Genomic DNA, 20,260 nt, shown 5'->3' on the forward strand with positions numbered 1-20,260 from the left:
ACTTTATTTACTTTGATTGTTAAAAGCTGCCAACAACCTCCGTAACCCGCTTGGTTAGTAGGAATGACAAAAGGGAAGGTTGACTTTTACGGCTGTATTTATTGATTGATTGAAGTTGGCCTTCGGCCGATCCATTGTCATGCTTTCACCACTACAGCTGTAATGCTGTCTGTGTCATTGTGAGCATGTGTGGCTGGTTGTGTAAATCTGTCGAGCGCTCCAGACATTACGTAATCGATGATTTAAGGCCTTAGACTCTTGTCACCCGGGGGGGTTTTAAAATGACAGTCTGTCATTGATAACCCTGACCCGTGTATGTAGCCCTTCATAGCAAAGACAAATCTAGCATTTTACTAAAACAGTAAGCCACAAGAGACTTTACCGTATTTTTAGAACAGGGGAGTTGTGAGGTACGACGTGGGGAAGAGTGGCTTGGACCCATTTAGCCGTTCTTAAACCAAGGCTTCTAGCTTTTATAAAATGGTTACTAAAAAGAGCAACATGAAAATCAAAAACATACATGCAGACATGGGGACGGACAGACATTGCTGGTTCACTCAAAAATATATCTCCATTAAAAATGATGATATATATATATATATATATATATATATATATATATTCTCTTCACTAACTCAAAAAAAAGGACGTTTCTATACTAACAATTTAGGCATGTAGCAGACGCTCTTAATCCAGAGAGACTTACATTAGGCAAGAACAATAAAGCATGAGAATACATCACATATAAAATGCATTTATCATGAAACATGTGTAAGCTAAGAACGTAACTAGAACATCTACATGACACTAGACATATAAACTATACATATGTACTATGAAGTGCTATGACTATATACAATGCAATTATTGTGCCGTCTACATGACATGCTATAAGTCTGTTTCAAATGCTATCTAAGTCTAAAAGTGCTATCTAAGGGGGTAGGGTAAATGCTATGGGCCATGATGGAGTCTGAAAAGGTGGGTTTTCAGACTCCTAATGCATGGGAGGTACCAAATTTATGTGTCAGTGTTTGTATTGTGCAAGTGATTTGTAAAACCTTGGACATATTATGCACACTGTAAAGGGACGCTCCTCTTACCTAGCCATAGGAAAATCCATGAAAAGTTGCGCTCAATATCGTGAACAAGATGTTGGCGGCGTGATGTGTAGAGTGCTTATTGAGAATTGTATGCTTGATATGGTCTCGGCCACCCAGAATAACTACCCATTTTATAATACTGGTAATCGAAATTATATGATGTAGTACTTTATTGTCAGCTCGCACTGAAATTATCTTGCGACCCAGCAGCCTTGTATGCAACACACAGAACAGAAAAGAAAACAAAATGACATGCATATTTTGGAATCGGAACAGAGGTTGAATTTGACATAAAGAAAATGTACAAATGCATTAATTTAACACTTAAACAGTATTGCGTTGAACGGGGTCTATACTTAGTCCCCTCCTTTTTTCTCCTCTTCACCAAATCTGTTCACTGAAAATATTATCGCTGAATGTTCAGCCAAGACATGCCCTGAATAGGGATGCTGAGGTCCATGTGGTTAATATGTAAATTTACAGCTGGCATTTGCTTTTTTTCAGACACTAATGGCTCAGACAACTCCATTCCCATGGCCTATCTGACCCTCGACCACCAGCTACAGGTAGATGGCTCTGTCTGCCACCGCTTCATTCACATTCCCTGCTTCTAGTGTCAAGGTTCCTGCTCTCTGCCAAGGGCAGTAATCCTAAATTACTATTAACTCATCGAATGCGCAAAGCGTTTTTAAACGTTTTATTATAGCCAAGCGCAAGAAGCGCATAACGTTTTTATACGTTTTATGGGCCAAAAAACGTTTTTTTATTGATTACTATTGTTCAACTATATTTGCGCCCGGACAACTCATAATGTAACACCGATCGGCTCTAAAAAGAGTTAAAACCCCCCCCTGCTGAAAAGAGGTGTTGGTCTGAGAAGCGTCTGGCACCGCCTATTGGTTGGTCTATGCGAGGACGTACGACGTAATGGATACGGCCGTCCGGCATAGACCAACGCAGATGTCAGGGGATCTAAAATGGATGGGACAATGCTCTTGTTTGTGTGAATACACTCGATTCCCCCTCCCCTCCTGTTTCTACATGGTTTCTCCCGAGGGAGAATGGTGGGGGGGGGGGTCTCTTCCTCTTGGATCGCATTGGCAGTTCCCCCCCCACTCCCGAGTCCCCACTGCTTTCAACTGCAAGGCTTGCGCTCTCATTCTCGGAACAAGATACAACGCGATTTGCTCTCTGCCCGTATATAAACCTGCAACGACCGGCATTTGATTTCATAACGTAACGTTTGCCAGACACATGTGGAGTTAGTCATGGACAGATTGCACATCATTATCGAGGGCCCGCCATGATACGTTGGTCGCTGATCGCAAGCCGTACTGCTGCTGCTGCTGCGCTGCTGCGCTGCTCGCAATCCAACCATCCAATCCATCCCCCTTTCTCGTTACAACAGGCTATTATAAACTCACCGTCGAGCAGCCTGCCCTGCACCTAATGTGATAAAATGAACGGCAGGACAAAATCGGATCGATTATTATCTGTCTATCAGCAACATACGGGTGTTTGTCTTGCAACGACAGGTGGTGCTTTCTCGTTTTTTTTCTTCCAAATACGTTGACGTGCTGCTTCTGCTGCCGCATCCATCTCGTTGAGTCGTTGTTTTTCTTGTTTTTTTTCCCAAACATGTCCAGACACAATCCGATCCAGTCTCGCGTCTCACCTTATAGATACGCGAGACTGGATCGATGAGGTTAGTGGTATGTCTGGACATGTTTGGAGCGGCACACGACAATCGACAATAATGTTGATTATGCAAGATCATTTCCTCAAAGCCTAGTTGCCCCCCCCCCCCCCCCCCCCGTTACTGCGATTGTTTGTAGCTCGAATCACAGAATGAGTTCAATGAGCGTAGGGAGAGGGCACATATGGGGCTACGATTGAAGAAAGTTTCCAAGTCCGTTTTATGATCAGATAATGTGCATCAAGACTCTCTGCTTTCATAAGAAAAAAACTAATACTGTAATTGCGAATGCAATGAGCACTTACTATGAGACCTAGCAGATCACGTCTGTCTGTCTGTCTGTCTGTCTGTGTGTGTGTGTGTGTGTGTGTGTGTGTCTGTCTGTCCCGCTTACTGTATATGTGGACCTGGCCCTTTTGTGCCCATATATGGAGCTGAGTGATTTGTGAGTCATGGTGACATGAGTGTGATGGCGTGGTCCTGCTTTGGGGACTCCTTATATGGTTATGGCTGAGTCATGGTGACATGAGTGTGATGGCGTCTTTTGTGACCATATATGGAGCTGGCGTGGTCCAAGCACTAACTATGACACCCTGCAGATCATGTCTGTAATTTATTCTAATTGTTATTGCAATTTACGATCTGCGTTCGCCTTCCGCGTTCGCGCGTCTTACTCGTAATAATAAAAATCACACCCCTGTGAAGTGAGCAGTGCAATGTTGTGAAGTGAGCAGTGCAACATTGCACTGCTCACTTCACTGGGGTGTGATTTCTATTATTATTACAGTATTAGTATTTTTCTTATGAAAGCAGAGAGTATTCTGTTTCATACGGTATATAGTATGTACATGTCGCTATAGGCCTTATTTTGTGAATATTTAGTTGTTAGGTCCATGCTCTCTAAAATTATCTTTTTCAGAGAACTTTAGAGATGGCATGGGCCTGAATAACTATTATTCACAAAATAAGGCCTATAGCGACATGTACATACTATATACCGTATGAAACAGTCGACTCTCTGCTTTCATAAGAAAAATACTAATACTGTAATAATAATAAAAATCACACCCCTGTGAAGTGAGCAGTGCAATTGCACTGCTCACTTCACAGGGGTGTGATTTTTCTGGGTGGTATTTTTCTTATGAAAGCAGAGAGTCTACTGTTTCATACGGTATATAGTATGTACATGTCGCTATAGGCCTTATTTTGTGAATAATAGTTCTTCGGGTCCATGCCTTCTCTAAAGTTCTCTGGTGGGCGCAAGCTGCATTCAATAGCCAATTAGTGACAAACTGTATATGTGTACAATGTGTACTGTTTTCCTCCTAAAAGTAGACATTCAGGGCTTTCATTCGGTATATGGTTTGTATAGGATATTATTTGTGCTCAATTTTATATCGGTCTTTTGAACTAAAAAAACTGAACTGAAATGTCTGTCAACTTCAGGCCTCCATATCTCTGTTGTTTTTTTTCACAAGCAGCGTGCAGGCAAAAGCAGGTGTTAGAAAAAGGTCAATATCTCCAGAATGGAAGATGGTAGAATCATACTTTTTTTTTTAAATTGAAGTGGACAAGTTGGGCTTTCTTTTTATTTATGCGATTGTGATTCTCGCTATAAGAGGCCCCTCGCTGTGGGCCCCCCAAAAAGCTCAAAAAGCCCATGTTAAGCCTTCAGCACCAGTAAGCCAGGGTCCGCTAGAACCTGTAGCAGTCTATGTGTTAACTATTACCTATTCAAAAGTATTATTTAGAATTTGTAATTGCAAACGACAGTTCATCAGACAATATCTTTTATCACATTTGCACAGTGCATAACACAATTATCCACCCATGCTGTTCAGACCATAGGTCTGAATGTAGGTGTCTGAATGTAGGTGTACAAACGTCATAGCTAATTTATCCAACTGTTGGATCCAGTGGATGTGTGCACACTACACACGTCATAGCGCTTTTTTTCTTTCTTTTCTTTTTTGGGGGGTTGCCCTCTCCTGCAATGTATTCCTTGCTGTTCGCATGTGTGCTGCCGTTCACTTCCTTGTTTACGGCTCAGAAATAATGCCTTGTATCTCCTAATCTAGGGAGCTGTCCATGGTTTTGACCAAAAGAGCATACTTCTGTCTTCATTTCTGACTTCAGCATGCCTCTTGTTTAGAATATTAATGCTTCTAGAGAGACTTTAGCGTAATCATCGCGAGGCAAGCAAGCAATATTATGAGCACAGTGAGACATTTAGTGTATTCTAACAGCTCTCAATTGATTTGTATCTCCATTTCCAGCCCCTTGCTCCCTGTCCCAACTCCAAAGAATCCATGGCTGTGTTTGAGCAGCATTGCAAAATGGCCCAGGAGTACCTGAAAGTCCAAACAGAGATTGCCTTGCTCATCCAGAGAAAGTAAGTTGAACCCTCGCCTGAACCTCTGTCATAGACAGAGGATAATCGGTGTCATTTAAAGACATTACAATTTGTCCAATGTAGTTTTATTGTTTGTTTTTTCTAGTCTAATAATAGTACTGTCTATGCTTTGAGACTAGGGATGAGTTCGTTTTCTTTAAAAAGAATTGTGCCAGTCTCCAAATGTCACAGGCCAACTATACTACAGTTCAGTAAATGGCTCTTGATTTGTTGTTCACACTGCCAGCTGTTGGACTTAAATTTAACCTGTGAGCAAAGAGAGGGAGCGATGCAGCCGCATACGTCAGACATACTTTTCACTTTTAGTGAGGACAAGCTTGCAGAAGAAACCAGGTTGCTAATCACAAAGATGGTATGCTTAGGCTATAATGGTGTCATTTTGATTTATTGTCTGCCAGCTGAGCCAATCAACGTTACGGATTATTCTCGAGTGCCTTTTTTTGTGCAGTACCCTGACATTTTAATGTCCTGTGACAATAATAATTTATTTTACAGTAGAACAGTACATTTTCTGATACACACACGCGCGCATACATAACATTGTTACCAGTAAGACGCGCAAACGTGGGAAGCGAACGCAGCTGAGACCCTGCAGATCGATGTCTGTCTGTCTGTGTGTCTGTCCCGCTGTTACTGTATATGTGGACCTGGCCCCTTTTGTGCCCATATATGGAGCTGAGTGATTCGTTTGTTGATGCAACACTTTTGTGCCCATATATGGAGCTGAGTGATTGTGTTGATGCAACACACTCCATATTTGGACGTATAGCGGGACAGACAGACAGACACACAGACATGATCTGCTAGGTCTCATAGTAAGTGCTCACTGCGTTCGCAAATATCATCGGGATTAATCGATATATATTGTTGGGATTAATATCGATATACGATATATCGTTACATGCCTAATGAGTTAGTACAACTCTTTAACTAAGGTCCAAGCCATTCTAGCAATATTGGCTGATTCTGCACATGTGTGCGTGCGTAGGAAGGAGCTTATCGCAGAGCTGGATCAAGACGAGAAGGACCAGCAGAACACTTCTCGTTTGGTGCAGGAGCACAAGAAGCTGCTGGAGGAGAACAAGAGTCTGTCTACGTACTACCAGAAGTGCAAAAAACAGCTGGAGCTGATCCGGGTTCAGCAACAGAAGAGACAGGGCACCTCGTGATCGGACCCAAAAACCGTCCCACTTCTTCTCCTTCGCCTCGTCCTCCCCTTCCTCATTCCCCCCCTTCCCCATAGTGCAGAGACACATGAGGGGACGCCCCCTCCCCAATTCCCTTACCTTCTCTGTACTGTCCAAGGTTAACAGAAGTCTGACTTCAGACTACCCCCCCCCCACGAGACCTGCACTAGATATAACACTACCCCCCTCTCGACACGTTCTACCGTCTTACCCCAGATGGCACCTCCCCCCCCGATCCAACCAGTGGACCCTCTGTTGTAAAGAGACCTGTTATACTGTGCTCCTCCTCCACCGTCTCCTCCTGCATGATATTGACCCTGACTCTTGTTCGTCATCATCAGCGAGTGACGGGAGGTGTGTGCTCAGTTGGGCGACGACGACCATAGCCAGTCCTCCAGTCCATACATTTGCACAGCTTCACAGGAGATATACTCTGTGATGGCAGACCAAAACAATCACGCCATCCATCCCATCCCATTTTGGACCCCCCATCCCCCCCAAAAAAAGAAACGAACCATGCTGTAATGTTTTGTATGGCCCTTAGGCGATATTTTTACTTGGTGGTGAGTGGGTGTCATGTAACAAAATATGGCTGATCTACAAGTTCACATTGTGTCGCACCGCAACATATTGTGAGCTTGAAGAAGGCCTATTTTTGGTGTGCAACACCCACAAGCAACTCTGTATAACTCGGGCTATATAGGGCAAAGGGATGTCTTTAATGTTTCTTTGCGTTTCATCATGTAGGTGAACTTTTCGGGTCAGAATGTCTCTGTAGCTGCGAGGAACTGTGTAAAAATCGGTGTCCACTGTGTCAGGTGGCATGCGAATGTGGGGCTGTTATGAGTGTGTTTTTACACTTGTTTTGTTCATCGTTTTATTCTTGTGCTCTCAGGGCCTCCGAGGGCCAGCCCGGTCAGTGTGTGTGTTTGTGTGTGTGTGTGTCTTCCCTCCTCGCACTGTCCCTCAAGTCAGTGGATGACTTGTCCCGTTTGACCTCTCCTTGTCACCTTGACATCGGTGGGTCACAAACTAAAGTCAGTCCTTGAGAATGTGAAAAGGAAGACGAGACTTTTTAAGACAAAGTTGTAAATCATGTGCAGAAGATGTATTTGAAGCCCTCTGAGAATTTATTTGTTTTAATTACGGTTGTTTTAACCACTTAACCATTTAAAACCTGCCGACCCTATTCTGGGCATGTCCTATACCAAGTTTTGGGGGAAAAAGAGAACTTTTCAAAAATAGCATTGCCTATGACGAAACGCTATAGACTTGCGTAACCAATCATAGCCGAGATCTCCGCGTACCAATAGTTCTGGTGGAATCCATTCAGTAAAGGGGGTTAGAACAGTGAAGGAAACCTTGGATAACACACCTACACCTACTTAAACTTTTGAAGACCAATTTTCTCACCACCACCTTAAAGTCTTTGAATTGTTTTGATCTACTAGTAGGCGGGACATCTCGGATATGTCTGGATATGCCTGACTAAGCCCTACATGTACTAATCAGTGAAAATAGTTAATGTACCAGCTCACAACGTGTTGCATCGCAGCACGACTTGAGCTTTAAATCTGCTATTTTCCACTTGTCTTGAAAATTTGAAGAAAATACGTTTTGAAAATGTGCTACTTAAAAAAAAATAGTGTTTTGGCCACAATGGGGACACCAGCAGCATAAATGTGGTTCACTACCTTTATGCATATATACTGTACGTATACTGTACAGCTTATGCTTTCCCTTTCCTTATTGTGAGCTTGAGCCCTTACAGAGACCATCATACCTGTTGAACCTTCTCATGGTATTTGATTCATGCTACATTATGAAGTGGGATGTCTGTGCAATATGATCTGTAGTGTACATCCATCACATCACAACTGTGGAAAATGCATAGTATGGCGGGGGTGGTAACCTGGGTTTAATCCTCAAACAGGGATGCAGCGTTTATAATTTGCTCTTAATGTTTTGTTTGTTTTTTTAAATGACAACTATCTTACTTTGTTCCCAGTTGGAGCAAGTAAAGGGAATGGTTGAATTCGCCGAAAGGTCAATTCAAAGCATTTTATCAAAACTTCAGTATTGTTTTGTGTGTTGGATGATTATTTTTGTCTTTTCTATTCGGTAGTTCACTTTGTATGATATTAGCTAGGGTTGCCATTTTTGCATTAGAAAATATTTTATCTGGTATGGGAATGCTGTTATTGTCAAAGCAGAGGAAGACTATGCCTCCATATAAAGTATATTGGTTGTATTTTTAGTTCACATGATGCCTTAGGATTTGCCTGCATTTTAAGTGCTTGACTTGTTTTCTTGCTACGTGTAGAAGAGGGAAAAAAAGACATGCAAAAGGTTTCACCTGTTTTTAATGAAATGGACACTTTGTTTGTATAATGGGGTTTATGTTTCAGAGATCCCATTAATGCCCCTGAGAGCATGTATGGTCAAAGGAATTAAAAGAACAAGCTGCCGAGTTTATCATGCTAGATGAATCTATCTTCTCGGTGGCTTTTTATTTTTTTAATTTTATTTGCACTTTTTCATCCATACGAAAAGAGATGTTTGCTTTTAATGTAGTTTAATTTCAGTATCCCTCAAAAAAAAGTTGCACAATCATGGTCAAGCTGCACAATGTTTCCTCCTGGTTCTGTACTACAACATCCAAATGACATATTTCATATGAGCAATTTTATTTTAAAAGTGCAACACTTGACAAGTAAGACTTGTCAAGACGTTGCACACCTGATATACTTTGCTATACAATGGTGTTGTGTGGTAAAAGTAGCAGATCTACAAACTCAAAAGCGTCACAGAGGCGAGCCATTTGAGCTTCTAGATCTGCTTTTTTCAGGTCTGAACACGGTCGTATGACAGAGCATTAATTAGGCATTAGTTAATGAATTGATTTACCACATTTTTTCCTAAGTTATAAGGAGAATAGGAATGTGACGGTGACTAAGGCATTAGAAAATAAACTAAATGCTGAAAAGATTTGCAGTCTTTTGTGGATATTTATAACTGGAGAAAATGTATTTATATATTATATAGATTACAATTGCTGATATTGACATCATGGTCATATTAATGGCTTGTTTTTGCTGAAAACTACCACAACTAAATCCCACAATCATTTATTTTGTATTGTTGCAATGTAGTCCTAGTCTGGAATTGTTATCAGTCACTGAAAACAATTCCAGACTAGGAATACATTGCAACAATGTGACTTTTACTGTAGTTGGCTGTTTGGTGGCATAAAATGTAGCTCAAGCTATCAATGGTACGTATTTCGCTATTGATTGATTTCTTTTGTTTTTTTGTTCTCTGGTTTTGGTCAATATTAAGTATTTCCGGTCATTTTGTGGGGGCACTGGGGCCACGCAGTAAAAGTAAATTAATTCACAAAACTAACATTTGTATTGTTAACCTATTTCTAAAGATTTCTTTCCAAGGGATGGTTGCAAACGGATTCCAACTTCACAGCAAAAATGTTAAATAGTGGGGTCTGCGGTGAGCGAAATGTAATTCAAACTGAAGAGTGCCAGACCAATATCTGTTCAGGGATTTTTTTACTTTATTTTTTCCCCTGTGTCAGATTCGTCTGGTTTCCTTTAGTTGGGTCGGATACACGTTTGTCCAGAACTTCCAGAAAAGGCTCTGGTCAGGCTCTGCCAGTGGACCTAATGAGCTTTAAGTGCCCACACATGGAGGCATGTGCAATTTCCAGGCTCTGCCTGAGCCAGTTGATTGCCACATGGCAACCCCAGCCTTATTCCCCACACCTGCCATTTGATTACTTATTTCCATTTCACAGTCAGTTTGCATTCTCCACAGACATTTATCACTGTATAAGGACTAGAATGGATGGACGGACAGTCAAACGGGATATTGATATAACTAGGGTAGGGTATGTATGTATTCTCGATTTTCATTGTTCCCAACTCATCGTTCCCAAGTAGGCCGGTGCCTGACGGGCACCGGTCTAATTTATATCCATTTGGAATGGAAATCTACAATTCTATATTCTATGCTTTATTATTATTTTTGCTACACTGACTGTCTTCGGCATTGCATATACGAGTAAGAGACTCACTATTGCACTGAATGATTGTAGCCTAGAAATTGGGTTAAATATTCGGGAAGGGTTTTGGAAATTCATTGGTGGGAACCCTGAACATTACAAACTGTAGTGCAGGCTGTATAGTAGTGGACAACTTTACAGTGTAGTACCTAACTTCAACCAGGAGGTGGAGTAAAAGACTAAGCCATTGTTGGCACTCAGGAGCCCCAAGGAGGCTCCTGTTCTCAGACAAAGAAAAATAGTTCTTTCAGTTCATGAGTGGTGGAATGATCAAACCTGATCCTCATGTCATGCTATAAGGTCCAGGCTGACCTACTTTATTGATTGTGTGAATAGCCACTCTTTTGAATTGAACTGGTGATTTATCTAATGCAAACATGGCTTCAGTTACAAGCCTTTGACCCCATCTGGTCAGTGTTAGTTTGATAGCGAGGGGGGCTCTGAAAACGATCCATTTCTTTGTCAAACAAGGAAATGTCTTCCACATCTTTATGGTTTATGTTTCATGTTGAAATGATACCGTTCTGCTGACAAAGGCTTTGTTTTCGGGCCTCACAATAAGAGCTTATCTGTTTAGTCTGCTTTTGAAGTTGACAGCTAAATGGGGAACAATGAGTCATTTCATTGTGGAGAAATGATGTCATGTTCCTTCCCCAGCCAGGTATTGTGTGTGCGTCTGCTCTGTTCATGCACTCCAACTTGGCCTTGTTGAACTGGTGAGCGCTTGGTGGAAATAAGGAACAGTGCACATTGTTGCCAGCCTTGTCCTTTTGTTCTCAGAAGGACGTTCTCATGTCTGGCCTGCTGTGGCAGGTATAGGAACTAGGTCTGTGTGTGAAGGACCAAAACTGACCTTGTGGTTAGTGCTGTTGACACTCTGTGTGTGTGTGTGTGTGTGTGTGTGTGTGTGTCCTATTTTTGTTTTATTTTAACATGCTCAGATTTGACCACAAAGTTGTTAGTTGTAGATTCTGACAACTACCGACCAAATACCTCAATATTGATATTGTGACAATATTGCGGGGAAGACTGTTGGTGACACAATGATATTTTTGATAAAATAATCAAAAGTAATGCCTATTTAAGAACTATGTTGGTATTAAGATAATCATCAGTAATGCCTATATAATAAAGTGGGCAAAAATATTAGAACAGAACTGTAGTTCAGAAAATAACACTTTATTTAATGCAGCCTTTAAAACCAGTGGAAAACAATTTAGCCATATCACAATACTCGATATCTAAAATCCATTCCCAGATATCTCGCATCACAAGATGATATTGATATATTGACCATCCCTAGTTCATCTAGTTTATTTATATATACAAGGTACACTGTAAATATTTAGATGTTTTGGTAACTATGATGATGTACAACTACATTCTCTGAACTTCCACATATTGTCATTATTAGTCATGTCTAGAGATGTGTCTTCGATTGAAGTGCAACACCGAGGCAATACCATCCATCTTCTCCCTCTCTTTGTGAGGGAAAGTTATGTTGCACTTGAAACGTGTGCATTCGATTTTTATCTATGGCATGGTAGCCATGGCAACTGGATGACATAAATAGGCTAGCGACGGTGAGAGAGAGATGGTGAGCAGTTTTTAATAATGGACAGAATTTGGGTCATAATATCTTGTATGTTGGTCTATAAATTGCTACTTCGTGTGCCAGTTAGGATTCCATTAATCTGCGCGAATCCCCCGTCGACCTTCAAAAGTGGCTGTGGGCTTTTATTTAAGAACCTTCTGACGTCGTCCTCTCCTGAACAGATATTCAAAGATGTTAGGAGGGGGGGTGAAATATGTATGTCCCAGTCTGAGCATGTTTACTCTGTACCCTCTTCTTTTGTTATGTAATTACATTACTTCCTTGTATCTACAGTTAGGCCATAAGGACTGTAATTGGGGTCATGAATTAATTTATGTGGGGAGGCGTTCAGCCCTGTCATTCTTCATTCAGAATTTCACCACAGGTTTTCGACGACGCGCTAATGAGGGCGAGGCGAGGGATCTGTCAGCATCTGCTGCATTTTAAACAAAAACCCAACTGCCTGACAAACATTAGCTAATTGTTTTTTTACTCTGAAGAACTGCATTCTTTAATGAGTTGGCATGGCATACTGCAGGGCCATTTTGTACTAATTTTCAGTAATGACAGCTCAAGTGGACCTCCACCACAACTAAACTTGTCAGACGTTTTATTGTTTTATACTGACTCCTTTCAAAACGCAACTCGTTACCATGGGTGATCTGGCCTTTGCAGCCCGGGCACCGAACCTCTGGAACGCTCTACCCCAGAACCTGAGGGATGCAACCTCAGTGGCTGCCTTCAAATCACTACTAAAAATCCTTCTGTTTACACAGGCTTTCCCGTAGATCGCCTGTTTATTGTTTTTATTATGTGGTGTTTTATTGTATCGTTTCTGTTTACTGCAGTAATGATTTTATTGTTGTTCTTGTTTGTTTTTATCTCACCAGACTCACCAAGTATCTCTAAGCTGGGGCACGGTGCCACAGTCTGTACTGTAGTGCTGTCACCTCACAGCTAGAAGGTCCTGGTTTCCATTCTCGCTGGGGACGCTGGGGCGTGTTCTCTCCTCTCTCCTCCATCAGTGCCCTGAGGCGGGGTTGGCGAAAGGGCCTTTCTGTGTGGAGTTTGCATGTTCTCCCCGTGTCTCCCCGTGTCCCCTATGGTAGGTACCGAGACTATACCCTCACAAAAATGTAGTAATCCTGGTTTCTAAACTACCTCCCCCTGTCGGAATAACGTGTTCCTTCCACGCGCTACGTCTGGCCGGGGAAACTCCCCCTCCTGTCAGGTGAAAATAAGAAGCTTGGACTCCTCATGCATAGAAGGAAGCATGAGGTCAGTCCGCTGCCCTCCCCAGTTTGGCAGAGGAAGTGTAGTGCCCAGAATTACATTAGATAACCATACACTTCTTTACAATAGGGCCCACCACCATTTTACGGGGGCCAGTTTCGAATTGCTGCCGTCTGTATGTGCCCTTTGAGAGCAGTTTTGAAGGAGTCGAGGGATTTGCATGTCTTAATGACTGTTGGTAGGGCGGTCCACATTTTGGTGGCATAGGAGTGAAATTAATTTAGTCCCTTGTTTGTGCCGAATCTGGGTTGCACAAGGTTTGTTGAACTCCCTCTGGTGTTGTGAGTGTGGCCTCATATGTAAGCTAAGAACAGTGGAATATCTATATCATAAAACTATGCATACACTATATATATTTGCTGTTTCCCTCTAAAATACACACACACACACACTACTTTTTATTATCTAGCATCAAAAATGCATTATTTTATTTGAACAACATCCATGGCATGTTCTGTTCTGTTCCGATCCCATCTATTCTGTTCCTTTCAACAGTCCGTGAAAAGAAGTGATGCTGTCCAGTCCACAGAGCAGGAACAGGATGAAGCTCTCCGTGCAGCCCGGTCCAAGAGGTGATGTACAATTCTATGATTCAATTCCCACTCCACTTTAAAGGCGCTGAGGTGCACAGATGCATAAAGGTGTCTCCAGAGCATGAGGCAGTGTACGCTATTGTGTTCTGTGTTGTAGCAGCCGCATTCTGGGAAAAGGCTCTTGACGTGAAATTATATTTGCTCTCGCTGTTCACCTGCCACTGCTGTGTTGTGTGAGACAGTGTGACAAACCATTGCATCATGCTGTAATAACACTGAGTATAGCCAATGAGGTGTCTTCCACCTTGCATGGCCATTCGTGAAGCTTCTAGATGCGCTCAGGTTCAGGACGACAAAGAGAAACAAGGATAGGCACAACACAAAAGCCTATTGTACACAATATCTTCCTCTCAACTCAGATACCTGTATTTAATCCAAAAGCTATAAGAATAATCCACATAAACATGATAATTCATAATATAGAGTAGACTGCATCTATTGTTTATGCTCAATGTTGTGTTTGCGTGCATGCCCGTTTGTGTATGAGAGAAAAATGGTAGTATGGACACATACATACGTATACATACATACATTTAAGGACCCACTTTTAGGCCAGTGCACCAGAGCAAACTCTTGCCTTTTTTTAAACCCTACCCATTTTAACCAAATACATACATACATACATATATACATACACCATTATTTATATAGTACATTATGATTATAAGCAGTGTTGTCAAGTTCAAGTAACATAAGTAATAAGTTACTTTGAGTAATATTATTACTTTTGTCCAGTAACTAGTAAAGTAACTTGTTACTTTCACATTTTGAGTAATAATATATAACATTAACTTTTTCCAAAAGTAACTAGTTACTATTTCCACGAGCCTTGGTGGTACTGTGGGCTTGAGTGTTTATTTATAATGGTAGACTGGGTTGGGGTCGTTGCTTTGCAGGCTACTGATCCGCAACAGCAACAAGGCTGAAAAACCAATTTGTATAAGTTTAAGCTTATATTCTGGTAGATATTTGTTAGACGAATGTAGGCGTACAGTATGTGATGGGAAAGAAGGGAGGGATGTACATGAGTTTGTGTATGTATATGTGCAATGCATGTGCATAGCCTACAGTATGTACATACACATGTAATTTACAGTAATAAGAAAGAGAGAGAGAGGCTGAGCTAGGCTCTACAGTGCTGGCAAGTCAGGGTTTTTTTGCACTGCGGGACGGCAGAGGCGACAGCCTGTTATTACCAGGCCCATGTGACTGACAGCGTGTGGGCGAAATAGGTAATTGCTGAAGTATGCCTGGTGGTGATGAGGACCTTCAGGGGGGGAGCGGATGTGTAACAGACTGAATGAGGTGAAATGGAGGGGTAGAGAGGGAGGGAGAGAGAGAGAGAGAATACGAGAGGGCAAAGAGCAAAAGAGGGAGAGACACAGACACACTGAGCCCAGAAGTGATGACTCATCTCTCTCACCACACCTCTCTCTCTCTCCCTCCCTCCCTCCCTCATTCACTGTGTTTGTTTACTTGGTTTGTCAGCAGAGTGACAGAGGAACTGTCAGTGTGTGTCTCTAGCTGATGAGGGGCTGTCTTAAAGGATTTTACCTGTTTAAACGTGGGGGCAAGCGGCTTAGCAAGCAGATCCAGGTCCAGGATCCCACTTCACTATATGCGGGGGGGAGGGGGGAGCCAAAGCTTCTGTTTCACGACCTATACAGAAGGTGTGTGTGTGTGTGTGTGTGTGTGTGTGTGTGTGTGTGTGTGTGTGTGTGTGTGTGTGTGTGTGTGTGTGTGTGTGTGTGTGTGTGTGTGTGTGTGTGTGTGTGTGTGTGTGTGTGTGTGTGTGTGTGTGTGTGTGTGTGTGTGTGTGTGTGTGTGTGTGTGTGTGTGTGTGTGTGTGTGTGTGTGTGTGTGTGTGTGTGTGTGTGTGTGTGTGTGTGAGATTTAAAACTCCCCCAAAATAATCCAACCTTGGAGAAAATAAATGTACGCCACACGGCTAATCTTATTATGACCAATATATATTTGTTATGTCAGATTTGATTCCACGGTGCAAATGTACAGCTTAGAAGCCAAATTTCCAGATCAGTAGCCAAACCTGCCAATATACAAAGCTCTCTGATGTTTGGTTTCTCTTCCGCTATGCCTTTGTTTGTAGTAATCTGTGAGGCTGATTCAGGCTTGTTTATTGTGGAATTGAATTGGCTTGTCATTCTCAGTTTGAACTCCGCAATGCTCCAACTCCCCAACTCGCCGCCCACGTACACGCACAAGCACACACACACACGCATACGCACACGTAGACATTCGTACACATGACATACATACAATAACAACCTGTCAACTGCGGATGTTGTGGCATTTTTTTTTTTTCGGTCTCTGAGGTACTGAGGGAGAGAAAGCTGCAAAATAACTAAACCTCTCTGCCAGATGAGTATTGTGGCGAGCCAGAGGCCAGGATTGACCTTAAGTTACTTCCAGCCACCCAGGCAAACAGTAGTTCTCTTCTTTTACGGTGATTTTGTGAGACAAAGTGAGTAGCGACAAGAAAGGCAAGAGAGAGAGAGAGGGAATGTCTGGCGGCAAAGGGCCCAAAGCTTCAGGAAGATTATAGCCTTCTTCATGGTACTTGCTCTACCAGGTGAGCTACCTACCGGGGCACCCCAAACAGTAACCCTAAAACGAGATGTTCCCACAATACTAGAGCACGGACAGTGTGTAGTTTGCTTATAGTAGAGACATTTTGTTATGATTGTCATGTACTTGTACTTGTACATGTACTGTACATGGACTTTCTGTCAGGATACTGCTGTGTGCCCATGTGCATGTGTGTGACTATGTCACTTTGTTTGCGTGCATGCAACTGTGTGTGCATCTCTGTCTGGATTTGTGAGTGTAAAAGGTGAGGATTGCACAAGCAATGTATGTGGTTTTCACGTATGACAACATTGTTTGTGTCCGTGTGAGCACATCCATTTGTGTCTCTTAGCTTCTCATGCACTGTACCACAATATGTCAGTTTGTATCTTTTCGGGCGGAAAGAGACAAGAATGGTGACCCGTCCTGAAGGTAACTTGAGCCGGGGTGAGGGTTCGCCGTCTGTGTGTGTGTAGGCCGTTGTTATGAATGGCGGTTTGTGGACGGTCCCTGAGGCGCTGTCGAGCTGCAGTAATTGATGTAATCAAAGGCATTTGGATCGGGGTCCCACTGCTGGCTTGCCGACTGACAACAGAGCTCAGCATTTACGTCTTTGTGCCTCCGCCTGGGCTTGCCGCTCCCCTTAGCCAGCAAATTCGTGGAAGTTTCTTTGGCTCCAAGTCCTATCGCTTGCAAAACCGCAAAACCTCAGACGAATCACTTTGAAATGAGTCATTCTGTCTTGCATCTCGGGGGGGGGGGGGGGGGGGGCTCTGACTGACTTTCTGCCACTCGTTTTATACAGGGGCTTTTTTCTTGCTTTTTTTCCTTTTTGGACTTGCTTCGAACACTTTTGATGCGAGTCATATGTTTGAGTAGAAGCAGGTTACATGTGGCTGGGTTCTTGCAGCCTGAATGTACTAAACTAGTCTGAACTTAAACTGTAAGTGACATTGCTGCTACCAAAAACCAAAAAGTCAAAAATGTTGAATTCAAGAACAACAACTTTGCTTCTCGGTTTGAATATCACACACATTTTTTTAGTATAGTTCTTTCGGTTTCCCCATCTAAATTAAAAAAGTAAACATGAAAATATATTAATATTGGATTTCATCATTGTTGTGCATGAGTATGTGTGGATCTATGTATACGGGTGTCTGTCTCTCTCTTGTGTCGGAGTAAATTATTTTCTAAGAATGATGTTATGGAAAATCATACTTCTTCTCCAGTTGCAGAAATGCTAGCGTCAGTGATCTGACTGTGCTGAATTGCGCAATCGGGTGCATTGTACAATAACCACAGCGCATAATGGCAAAGAGGAAAATATTGGAAGACGAAAAACCATATGTATCTGGTTATAGATAGTGTTATTTATGAGTAATATCTGGCTCCGGTATCCAAAGAATGCACTTCGTCCTGTTAGCTCTCATCCAAAGCAGCACACAATAACATTCCGTATCTGTTGAGCAACTTAAACTTAACTCCCGCCGTGTCCTCAAACTGAAAGGTCACCGTTTCACTTGTGGCACTGGTTCTCAAAGTGCAGTCCGCGGACCACCAGTGGTCGTTGAAGGGATTTCCAGGGGGTCCCGACTCCCCAGGCAAATGTGTTACTATAGCATCAAAATCAGTTAAACCACCCCTATATACATCGGCACAAGCAACACTTCACATCAGCTTGCAGATCTGCTAATTAAAAAAAAGAAAAGTCTTGAACCACAGCTGACCTAGTCTAACCCGTAGCATGGAGGAGCCTCCTCCCTCTGACTTTACTTTGGTGCAACTTGCAGACATTTCACATGCTGCTTTTATTAACTCTAATTAGACTTCCTGAACATAAAAACACAGTGTTTGTCCACAGTGTGGGCGGGAAGAAGAAAAGCCAACGAGCTGTGCCATCCCACTGAAGACTCTTTCACCCCTCCTTGGCTCCTCCTCCCATCCACCCTCCTTTCCCTGGTCAGTTCTCCCATAAGGCCTGGGGGAAGGCGGAGGGAGGTCATTGAGTCCAGGAATGCCAATGTGTGTGACACACACAATCACACACTGACACACACACACACACACACACTGTGTGGTTCTGCGTGTGTGTAGTGTGTTACTATACTCGTGAAAGCCAGGGCCAAATGTTAAATGGAATTTGAGAAATAAACAATGTGAGGATCTTCACAAGATAAATTGTTAGTTTTATGTTGTTGGTTTTTTTAGGTTAGGCTTACGATGATCAAACGTTTCAGGTTTAAGCCTAATTTATACGTAAAGTAGCCGTAGAATTGTCCTCACAAGTATAGTAATACGAACTTTGGTGTGTGTTTGTGTATGCGTGTACGTGTGCGTGTATCTACGTCTTTGTGTGTGTGTGTGTGTGTGTGTGTGTGTGTGTGTGTGTGTGCTCCCATGCTCTCTGCTCTGTAATTAAATTTTCCTCATGCATTCGGTGCATTCTGAACACGGGCATGACATTGCCTGCATAAGTAGTAAGTACCACTGAGACAAAATACGTAAGGCAGTGATTCTCAACCTGTGGGCCTTGAGGGGGTTCCAGCTAGAACTATAACTAAATGATGGAGAGTTGGTAACCAAATGGACCCTTATAGATATTTAACTCTTTGAGAGTGTAAAATGTTACGCTCTCAAGAGTTAAATTATTGTTAAACATCTGCATTACTTAATTTTCAAGAAGTCTACACAATCAGAGAATGTTGAAGAATTGTTATTTTGATCAACGTTTGCATGTTATCTCTCCTATATGGTACCACATCAATACAGCATGGAATTTTGGACAAAATCTTATCCAACGATAACAAAATATTCAAGTTTTGGGTCTGAGAGGCTACCTCTGTGGTCTGTGGCTCAAATGCTGAATAAATAATTGAAACCCACTGTTGAAAACCACTGTGCTATATACTTTACACAGACCATGGAGAAACTGTGTGTATCAATACTGTCTTTCAATGAGAGGATATGCAGTGCTATATATTGGTCATGTAATCATTTACCGGTAGGCGGTAGTTATGGTTTTGCTCATCCTTTTCTTTTTAGATCTTGCTCAGAAGATAATAAGGATCTGTAATGCTGTGCAGTTGTAAAGAGAGCGAGAGAGGGAGAGGTGGTTACAGAATATTTTCTTTATTCAGTAGTTCTAGTTCATATACAAATATTGATTTTGGCAGTAGTTTTGCTATAAGATCATTACTTCTTATCCTTGCCTGAAAGCACTAACCCAAGTTTCTACACACTGCATAAGGGATAGATGCATCAGATCCTGCATGGGTAAATTTATTTCATGCTCCATATTTCAACAGCTGTAGACATCTAAAAGAAAATGGCAATGTGTGATGTTTATCACCTGCCGCTACTACAAATACACACTGATACACACACGTTGTTGTGCATTTTTATTTTCATCTACGGTATGCAAATTTTATGTAATAAACTAAACAAATGCTTGTTTGGTGTCAGAAATAACCATGAAGGTACACAGTTACATTGGCATAGTATAGTCAGTAGCTTCCTGGATGCCAAGAAGGAGAATGTTGAGATTCTCCTGTCTGCATGTGAATGATAATTCTTAATTACATGCAAACGCCTTGAGGGAAGGGTTTTACATTAAGAAATGAAAATATTTCCAATGAGGCTTCACTTCTCCATATATGTGAGATGATTCTGAGCTAAACATATATAGCCTACATTCATATATAGATCATGTTTTAAGCCGCATTT

At 42.1% G+C, this 20,260-nt stretch overlaps 1 protein-coding gene across 3 annotated transcripts in view; it reads left to right on the forward strand.

The window, feature by feature from the left end:
• The window catches only part of map3k7 (mitogen-activated protein kinase kinase kinase 7), a 29,735-nt gene extending 20,351 nt beyond the window's left edge, over positions 1–9,384 (forward strand). For all 3 annotated transcript variants that reach the window (XM_080790321.1, XM_080790320.1, XM_080790322.1), the window contains 3 exons: positions 1,605–1,666; positions 5,073–5,188; positions 6,198–9,384. In XM_080790321.1, coding sequence (XP_080646447.1) covers positions 1,605–1,666; positions 5,073–5,188; positions 6,198–6,378 — 359 coding nt within the window. In that variant the 3' untranslated portion in view covers positions 6,379–9,384. The remainder of the gene's footprint in view (positions 1–1,604; positions 1,667–5,072; positions 5,189–6,197) is intronic.
• Positions 9,385–20,260: the final 10,876 nt, after the last annotated feature.

This window comes from Protomyctophum bolini, assembly GCF_963924005.1.
Source record: "Protomyctophum bolini genome assembly, chromosome: 19".
Lineage (NCBI taxonomy): Eukaryota > Metazoa > Chordata > Actinopteri > Myctophiformes > Myctophidae > Protomyctophum > Protomyctophum bolini.